General features: G+C 46.4%; 1 protein-coding gene across 1 annotated transcript; it reads left to right on the top strand.

Annotated features, from left to right (window-relative positions):
• Positions 1 to 352: 352 nt before the first annotated feature.
• c18h4orf54 (chromosome 18 C4orf54 homolog) lies at positions 353 to 5,032 on the top strand. The gene is made up of 2 exons (XM_030075761.1): positions 353 to 4,202; positions 4,266 to 5,032. Exons 1-2 carry the CDS (start codon positions 353 to 355, stop codon positions 5,030 to 5,032), a joined length of 4,617 nt encoding a protein of 1,538 aa, XP_029931621.1.
• Positions 5,033 to 10,295: the final 5,263 nt, after the last annotated feature.

The raw sequence follows: 10,295 nt of genomic DNA, 5'->3' as shown, positions 1-10,295 counted from the left end.
CTCTTTCTCATTTTGCTAATATCACACTGCACCCCCCCCCTCCTCTCAAGGCCCCCCTCCCCTGGACCCTGTTTGGGAACAAGTGGGCCAAACGGCGTCCTCGTAGTTTAGTGATGTCTCCCCGGTCCTATTTAGATACTCTGCTTTAAGCTTCCTGCGGCGGTCAGCTGGAATGTCTGGAGCGCTTCCGTGTCATCCAGAGTGACGGCCTGAGCCGGCCGCGGGGGGCTTTGCGCGCAACACCATCTCTTCATGAACGCCCGTGGCTCAGTGTCGGCTCCAAGGGAGCTCCATCTCGCTCATTTCTTTGTTGTCAAATGTCATATGTAAGCTTCAAGCCGTGGGCTCAGCGATGAAGACAAAGGAAGCCTCCGTGGAGACGCCGACTCAACGGGAGCGCGGGGATCTGCTCCAGAAAGCAGCGCGCGGCGGCGGAGATGCCCCGGGAAAGCAGGACGAAGCTAACTACGTCGACTTGGATTTAATAGACTTAAAGGCAGGCGAAACAAAACCGGCGAAAGTGTCTTACCTCGCCGAGGGAAACCAAACCGTCCTCATTAACAGCAGCGGTGCGGGTGCCCCGTGCGTAATGGACACAAATCCCGAGCAAGGAAGGCTGGCGAATCAAAGCGATACTGAAACTAAGGGGAAGGAGGATGCCAATGTTAGGAAATGTGCGGAGGATGACACGGAAGGTCGCACTGGCACTGATCCCCCCTCATCATCTGCGGATCATTGTGTCCAAGTGGAGGAATGTGTCAGATCGCAAGAAACTGACAGCAGGGAGCGCAACACAACGCAGCCAGACCTATCCAAAGAAGAAGAAACAAAAAACACAACTTCCAAGGAAGAATCACACAATATCGATAATTATCTGAGTGGGGGTAGTGTGTCGGAAGACTTTGAGGAGGAGGATGATGTGAGTTTGGTGCTTTCCGACGACTGCGTCCCGTGCGTAACGGAGGACGAGTCCCATTACATTACCACGCATGAGATCCAGCTATCAGAGCTTTCTGATCATGAGGGGGACTACGAGAACGGCGTGGGCTCCTCCAGCTGGGACATCGAAGATGATAATCAGGTCTACTCTTTTGTCGATTATGCGTCTTTTGACGGTGATGGAGCGGTGGGGGAGAGAGGGAAAAGCCACCCGACTCGTCCTCACGGCGCAGCAGCCGTCAGCACTCTGCTGGAAAGTGATCTCTGCGACGCGGCCAAGTTCACCAGCTCAGATGAGAGTCTGTCAAAGGCCCAGCAGCAGTGCAGTGGCAACAGTGCTGGGCAGATCCACCTGTCAATCAAAACCACTTCCCGAGCTATAAATGACCCTAGCAACATCCAAGAAAAGGGAAATATTCTTTATCATGCCAAGCGCTCCGGAGACATGAGTCGCTATGTCTTTAGGGGAGCTGATGGGAAAGCAGGGAAATTGCGTGATAGCGCAAAGTGCTTCATTGCCGCGCCCGGACGCTTACACTTTGGCAGTAAATTAAAGGGGAAAGAGGTTACCGAGTACTCCAGCGGTGCGTCCAGCGCTGTCAGTGAACTGGACGACGCTGACAAAGAGGTGCGCAACCTGACAGCCAGAGCCTTCAAGAGCCTGGCCTACCCCTACTTTGATGCCATTAATTTCAGCACTTCCAGTGAGTCCTCCGCATCAGAGCACGGGATAGGGATAAACAGGTGGTCCACGTTTGTCGACCTGAAATATGGCAACGTCAACATGTCCCAGGGACTGGACCAAAGTATGATGGCCCATAAAAATTCAACGTCCTCATTTGAAATAGCCAAAAATATAGATAATAAAGGTTATAAGGGAGTTGCACTGGCAAGCATCAAACCGCCCCCGAGCAAGATCTTCACTCTGAATGGCAATCCCCACAGCGCATCGTCATCAACAAAGAAAATTGAGCTGATGGGAAAATTTGGGCAGGGGCAGAGTGGAGTGATTACACTCACAGAAACACTGAATTTTCGGTGTAATGTAAAATCGGGAATGTCAGGGGGAGAAAGACGTGCGAAATTTGCACAAAACGCTGCAGGATCACGTTCCACAGATGAAGTTACCAACAGCTTGCCAAGCGGCCAGAGGAGAGGGGCCAGGAGGCTGCCCTGTAATGCAGGGGAAACCATGGAAGACACGCACAAGAAAGCCATTTTCGCTTCAAGCCTGATTAAAAATGTCATTTCTAAGAAGATGCAGTTTGAGCAGGAGCGCAAAATGGAAAGAGGGGAAATATGTGAACCCCATCAGATATCCCCATGTTTTGCCCATCAGGAAAGCGAAAGCCACAAGGGGAAGGGGAGCAGGGAGCTGCACAGACAGAGCTCCAAGTTTTCCGAGACCAGCTCTGACTTTGCCATAATGTGTGTGGATGAAATAGGGGACATAGTGGATAGCGGCTCATGTGATACCAAAAGCGACTCGCGGAGACAAGACGATTTAACTCTTGAGCCCGAAACTAATTTTGAACCGACAAATGAAGCCGGAATCGATACTAAAAAAGGCGCATTGGAAGCGTCCAAAAGCACGTTGCTTCGCAGCCAAAATAGCGCATTCAGATGCTGGAAGGACGGAGAGCTAGAGTTTCAAAAGGAACATAAAAACGATAAAACTCCAGAGGAGAACCCGCCTTCACCCAAGAACGACCCGGACGAGGGGGGCCCGTACACAGAAGGCAGCAGTAAACTCACTAAAATGTCACATTTGTTTGTGCCAAGTATCCAACTGCTGTCTAGTGACGGAGAAGTTGGACAGCAGCTGCCGACCAGGAATTATTCTCCATGTGTTGAGGGAGAGGGAATGAAACTGCGCTCTGGCAACACCTTATACGTCGCAGACTCCAGGAGTGTCGCAACATCAAAATCTCCAGAAATCAAAATTAACTTACGGAGCGTCAGAGATAATAAAGTGGAGCCGTTTGGAGTTTCCAAACTGCGGGCTCCCAGTATCGGCTGTAACGCGGCCAGCCTGCTCAGAACAGATGACTTCAGATGTCAAGCGCTTGCTGCAGCCTTGAAGGGTGAGTCCTCAGACAAAGTGCCGCATTTCATGGTTAGAGACATAAGAGATAATAATAAGGGGAAGCTGCAGACGCCCATACACCAAGTGAGAGACGTGCGTAAATTGGTAAAAAGTTCATATCACTTTGTTTCCTTGGATAACAACGATAATAAATCTAGCTTTGCCACTGCCGACCCCACTGCAGAGCAAAAGAAACAGGTGCCTTATCGAAACCCCGCCTCTGTTTCCCCAATAGTGATAAAGTGCCAATCTGTCAATACAAATAGCCACGGAAAACAATCTGGAAATCTAATCGATCTATCCAAAGGAAGGCTGAATGAAGAGCCGTTTGACATAGATAGATGTTCTCCAGAGGGCGCTAAAAGTGGGTCACTACTCCAAAGGCCACTGGGGAGAGCAGCCACAGGCAGTTCAAATAAAGTAGACTCCTCTGAGGGGGCTATAGGGTTGAGAATTGAGACCAGAACAGCCTCTCGGAGGCAGGAAAAAACCTCAGATATAGCAGAGAAGAAACCTGAATCAAAGATGGCCAACCAGGTGGCCTTAGAAAAACTCCAAGCTGCTGTCAAAACCATGGAGCAGCTTTATGTTTTTGACAGAAATGAATGGAAGAGGAAAAGTGAGCCCCAGCCCCTAACAGACAGCCATGTGCTGTCACTGATTGCCAGTGAGGAGCACGGGGGCTCTGAGGATGAAGGAGGCCGGGGGTCCAGTGCAGACAGGCCTGTGAGGAGAGACTCCTACACAAACATAGACAAGATACCACCGGTGGCAGCAGCATCCCCTGGCAATGAGACCTTGTTCAGAAGAGAGGAGAAAGACCCTCCTAAAAACTTCCAGAGCCACACCAGCCGGGACGAGAGGCTCAGTGCCAAGTCACTTTCAGTGCAAGCTGCTAGTACCGGGGGGAGCAAAAACATGTTCAGCCTCAGCTCCGGCCAAAATACAAAGCCCCCCCAGCTGAATGCCATCACACAGACACCATACAGCACCAAAGGCCTCGTGCACAAGTCTCCGAAAGTGCCAGTGTCACTAAAAATAAGCCAGATGAGGCATCAAGTAGATGCAAAGGAGAAGCATGGCGGCGAGGTGGACAGGTCCGCCCAAAACCTTTTCAGTGCCTCGGCTGACAATGAGAACTACCTAACCATTCCCATTAAGTCCCATGCCAGCAGCAGTAAGCAAGCAACATCTGGTGAAAAAACATCAGTTTATACGATCACTGCCCAATCACACGAAGCCAGCCCTCCATCTCATGTGGGACCCAGCACCAGCATCAAGGGCCGGGAGGACCACAACCAGTCTCCCAAACGCTCCAGCATCGTGATGGAAACCAGGTCACCAGAAATCCCAGCTGCCGCCACTATCTACCACTCCCTTCCACTGAGCATGCCAGCCAATCAGCCGCAGGTCTTCTGCTTCTCCCCGACCATCACTCCAACCCCAACCCTGGAGCCCTTCCAGGCCACCCAGAGGAAGATGCTCCTGGATCCCACCACTGGGAACTACTACCTGGTGGACACTCCTGTTCAGCCGGCCACCAAGCGCCTCTTTGACCCCGAAACAGGCCAGTACGTGGACGTGCCCATGCCACAGCCACCCATGACCCCGATGCCCATGCCCATGGCGCCTCTGGCCCTCAGTCCCGGGGCATACGGTCACACCTATATGATCTATCCAGGTTTCGTGCCGACGCCGCCTGTGATCTCTGCCGGGAGGCTGGCCCAGTCGCAGATGTCAGCGCAGTCCGACTCAGACAGCGGGGATAAAGCATTGTCGCAGCAAACTGAGGGCATCTACATGGAGAGCCCCTACTACATGGCCACCGGAAAGTCTCCCCAGACAGCCTCTGGGGCTCAGCAGCAGACTGCTGCCAACAGGCCGCTGCAGGGCTTCTCCACCACCAAGCAGCCAATCATCAGCATCACGTCCCAGCAGGGGCCCCGCATCATCGCCCCGCCCTCTTTTGATGGGACAACCATGAGCTTTGTGGTGGAGCACAGGTAAACGGCAGCTCACCTTGACAAGTAAGTCACTTTAAATGGATATATCACCTTGTGCACATTTGTGCAATTTAAGATGCTGACAATGTCCAATGCTCATTTCCCGATCGCAGAGGGGACAATATATATATATATTTTTAATCTTTTCCTCCTGTGGTTAACCGTCTCAGAACACTGAACTGTAAAGGGACGGTGCATGTTTTGTGTAATATATAAAAAGTGTGTATACTATACTTGCTGATCCTTTCCCAAAGTGAGCCGTGGTGTCTTAGAATTCCAATACCATTTTCCCTACCTTTTATCCAGCAACTGGATTCCATTCATTCCAATCAATGTGATGGTCCTTTAAAAGCTCTTTTGTCCCTTCTTTGATGCTCAGGGACACTGGATATTGTCAGGATGATCTAATGTTTTTGTATGTCTTTAAATGTTTGTTATATGTATATTTGTTTTGAATCTCGTAAAGTATTTTGATCACCGGTGGCAAGACCAATTTCCGTGTATTTGGACTAATAAAGTACAGTTCAGTTTTTTGCCAGACAGTTAGATTAATTTTTAAATTTTGCTCTTCTTTTTTTGAATTACATTGTGATGCTTTAAAAAAGATTATAGGCCCATCAGAAACATGGATTAAATTTTCATGTAATATTATCATCAGATAAAATAACATTCATCTTTATATCGTGATATTAACTACAAATTTACCCCATAAAGTATTTAGCCAGCTAATGTTTTGCACATTGCTTGTGTCATGCTCTGTTGCTCATTTTTTTTACAGTAAATTTTAGAAATGAGGAACATTTACTCCCATGCAATTAACAAGCCAACACTTAATAACCATAAATAAAAAGCAAGGGATGCTGTGATTCTAATGATTATTGTGCACTCGCAATGTGCTTACGAAGTGCTTGTGATGCTCCACTGCGAGAAAAGCCTTAGTTTGTTGTTTTGTTCCTCATTAGTCTAAAATTACGTTTCAAAATGTGTTGCAGGTGAGCAGCAGCATCATGTTCAGGCCCCTCTTTGCATTCTGCAGCAGTACACGGCGTCAGATAGCTCACTTCAGTCCACTGACCAAGTTTAACAGCCCTGACCTTTCACCTCTGGCTGGAATAAATACATTAACAGTTCCCTTTTAAGCATGTGAAATATTTACTGTACTCTCTCATCTGTTCCTGTGAGACATGGGTCATGGTGTTTTACACACATGGTGGAGACTGGAAGCAGTACACAACTCTGTATTGATAATTATTAAGGATTGACTGAGTATCAGGGCCTATATTCAGAATTTCTCCATAACCGATATGATAATTTTGATATGGAAACCATTCAGACGCTGTCTCTCTGTCTGAAAAACAGAATTTAACAGAATTTAACAGAACATTTAAGACAATAAGGTGTTGCCTTTGCTTACCTGCCATAAGAACAGAAGGGTTAAGATTTTTGTTTCAGTTTTACTGGATTTAAATGCTTGTGAAAGGCGTCTAAACGCAGAAATCTAATCCAGCATCACTGATCAGACTTTTAAATATATTATTTTATTCATTCTAAGTACAGTTTTATTGTTTGTTTTTTTTTTGTTTGTTTGTTGTTGTTGTTGTTGTTGTTGTTGTTGTTGTTTTTTGAAAAATCAGGAGATTTGTTTTCTAAATTTCTGTTTTTTCCTAATATTTTTTTAACTAATATAATAATGTATAATAATAAAATCTTTTGTTAATTCAAAGCAAGGTTCATGATGGTGGTTCACAGGGGCGTCGTAGTGGGGGGAAAAGTGGGACTGATTACCCAGGGCCACAATGGGGGAGGGGGCCCTCGAAAGGCCTGAAATAAAAAGGTTTATCTATTGGCCGGCTATCCAAGGGCCCAATAAGATTTCTTTTCATGGGGCCCAAAATCCCTGGCGGCACCCCTGGTGGTTCAGATACGGTGATCTTGGCACCACAAGTTTGAACACAGGTTTACTGCAAATGAATACTGGCCCTGGTTATCAGTGTCCTGGATTACAAGTAATTCAAATCAGTATCAGCACTGAAAAATTCTTAATAATTATTGAAAGTTAAGTCACTACTACCATCTCTTTCCTGTGTAGAGTGTCGGGAGGCCTGAAGTCTCATTGTGGGATTCAAACAGCTCTAACCTGCATAAAAACACACAGGCAACACGAGTGTAATGTTGCAGCTGAACACGGCAAGCCACACTGTAGGCACTGCCACCCACAAGCTACTGCCTGAATCCTGATCTCACATCATTGATATTGAGGATTACATCGATGATAGTGGGTCAGGGTGGTGTGTGTGTGTGTGTGTGTGTGTGTGCACATTCAATTCAGGGGAAGAGGTGTGGCATGGCCAGCATAGTCTGTGCAGGAGTGAAAGGTCAGCCGATGGGAGGCATTTGTTATGTGGATCCACAGAGAGCTTCAGCTGCTGCAGGATATCAACAGGCTGTCTGGCAGTGCCGAGTCGCAGTGGGGTCACACGCCTTTTTATAGGAGCGGTCATTTAAAGACAGAGAGAGTGAGAGGCCAGGTTCACATGGCCGCTGATCAGCAATTACATAAACACAGCAGGCAGCCTAGCAGCGGACCTCCTCAGCTGCACTGCCTGTGGAGTTTCCCTTCTCGACTTTAACATAATGAAGGGCTCTATTATGACTACAAAGCAAACATTTTCCTGCACGAGTCACCAAGGGGCTAAATAACTGGTTTGTGACTGGAGGGCTGTTGGTTTAAAGGGATAGTTCACCAATTCTGAAAAATCTGACCTTATTTCACTCCCCCCTCTCGAGCTGTTCTGTAGGACAGTAGTGGTGCTATCTTCCTCTCATTGTTACGGAGTGCTGGATACTGCCTGGATGCTCCAAATGCTAACTGTTAGCCTCCTGCCATTGAGGTGGACTTCCCCCCAGCTAACGCTCTGAAAAATAACCACCTTAATCCAGTTAAATTGTTCATTCCACACAGTTTGAGTTTGACGATGTCTGAAATGGTATTAAAACGTTGGCAGAAGCCTGAAGGGTACGTGGTACATGTGTGATAGAGGAGAGCGGAGGAAAAGAAGCTAGCTTAATATAGCTATGTAACTAAAGAGACTAACTCTGTCTCTGTGGTGGCTGCTGCTGCTCTGGTGAGGAGTGATATGGGAAGTGCAGAAGTTACTGGACCTTTCAAGATGTTGATAAGAGGAGAAAATCAGTTATAAACAGTAATTTGACCAACACTATCATCTTTGTGTACCCAGTAGTCCTATGTGCATGTTGCTTAATTTCTTGCTATTTTTGGGTCACTTTCTTATAACTATTTTTCACACTTTTTGTGGTAGTTTTGGGGTAATTTTTTCTCAAGTTACTCGTTGTCTCTTTCCATGTTTTTAAAATTTTTCAGAATGTTAGCTGGGGGGAAGTCCACCTCAATGGCAGGAGGCTAACAATTAGCATTTGGAGCATCCAGGCAGTATCCAGCACTCTACAGAACAGCTCGGGTTGGAGGGGAAATTTTTCAAAATTGGTGAACTTTCCCTTTAAACCCCCCTTACAGCTAAGATGCTGCACAGGGAAGTCAGTGAGTAATGCTTTCTCCTCCCTTGACAACTGCTATCAAGGTGCCCTTGTGCAAAGCTCTTAAGCCTCATTGTGCTCAGGGGAAGATTCCCAAGTGACAAGAAATCACAACAACACACCTCAAGACATGAAACTCTCAGTGGGTCAGCTGGTATCTGGGGATGTGTTAGTTATGTTGAGCTTAATTTCACTTTATTCCCTACCCTCAAGACAACACTGGATAGACAGGGGTGGCAGCTTGGACCAGACATGTGTTATATTATGGAATTCTCTTTATAGTCACACCTTGTAACAAGAATATTCTCACATTTGGCTCCTTATGACTCAATCTTATCATAGGGCTCTCTGGTCCAGCATGGATCTATTTAAGGCTCAGTGACATTAAAACATTTGGGACCCAATACTTTGTATAATTGCGTACTTAATATAGACTATTAAATAGCTGGTGGCTGTCTAGAGGTGGGGGAAGGAAACAGCAGCCCTTTGCCCAGACCATGAAAAACACTGCTGAACATGTACATCATAAAAGCACTTCACACACTTGCTTTTAATTGATTTTTAAACTTTTTAAACTTTTGTAGTAGTAATAATCACAGTACTCACAGTAGCAGTAATAGTAGCAGCAGTAGTAGTTGCAATACTACCACTACTAGCAGTAGTAGTAGCAGTGGTAGCAGCAGAGCAGCAGTAGCAGTAGTAATAGTAGTACTAGTAGCAATAGCAGTAGTGGCAGTAGTAGTAAATGTACCAGTAGTATCAGTAGTAGTAGTAGTAATAGCAGTAGCAGTAGAAGTAGAAGTAGTAGTGGTGGTGGTAGCAGCAGTAGCAGTAATAGTTGCAGTAGTAGTTATAGTAGTAGTAGCAGTAGTAGTTGTTGCAGTACTAGTAGTATTTATCGTAGTAGTAGCAGTAGTAGTTGTCGCAGCACTTGTAGTAGTTATAGTAGTAGTAGCAGTAGTAGTAGCAGCAGTAATAGTCACAGTACTAGTAGCAGCAGCAGTAGTAGCAGCAGTAGTAGTCGCAGTACTAGTAGCACTTACTTTTGATATAAAGGTCATTAAAATACTGTTGTAACCATTATAATCCATAGCAATGTCCTACTATGTGTGTGCTCAATAGGCGAGAGAGAAAGTGAAAAAAAAGCACTGAGGGCCTCACCTCTGCGTCCTCAATGACAGTCACGTGATTGTTTAACTGGAAGGCTGATGATTTGACTTCATAAAAAAGCTGGGAAAATGTGGTTGGTTGAAAGTGGATGGGTAACTGCTGCCCATGTGCCTTTGAGCAAGACACTGAGCCCCCTCTTGTCGCACTGGGCTGCTCCCAGTGTGAGTTTCTGAATGTGATGAAGCAGTTGGAAATGGAAACATTGCCGTTGTCATTTGATGAAGTTGGGGCATGTTTTCTAAATGCTGTCTTGTCAAATTGATGATGTTCTGTTAATTTGCTTGTTTTGTCTGTTTGCATGTGTTTTCTTAAGTTGCAGTGCGTTGAACTCTCAAGGCCACTGCACTTTCCTGGTTTAAATGTGACCACATGAACTGAGTCTTTGTTTTCTTGACCCCCCCACAGGGCCGAGCTCTGAGCTTTGAGTGGACGCCGGACTGCTTTGGGTTTCACTTTCTTCATCGTGCCATGTTCATTTTATAGGCCGGGTTTGATGGCTCAATATGTTGTGAAGAAAAGGGCTTGTTGCAGCTGCTTCTGTG

This window comes from Myripristis murdjan, chromosome 18 (assembly GCF_902150065.1).
Source record: "Myripristis murdjan chromosome 18, fMyrMur1.1, whole genome shotgun sequence".
Lineage (NCBI taxonomy): Eukaryota > Metazoa > Chordata > Actinopteri > Holocentriformes > Holocentridae > Myripristis > Myripristis murdjan.
This window is presented reverse-complemented; position numbering and strand designations above follow the sequence as displayed.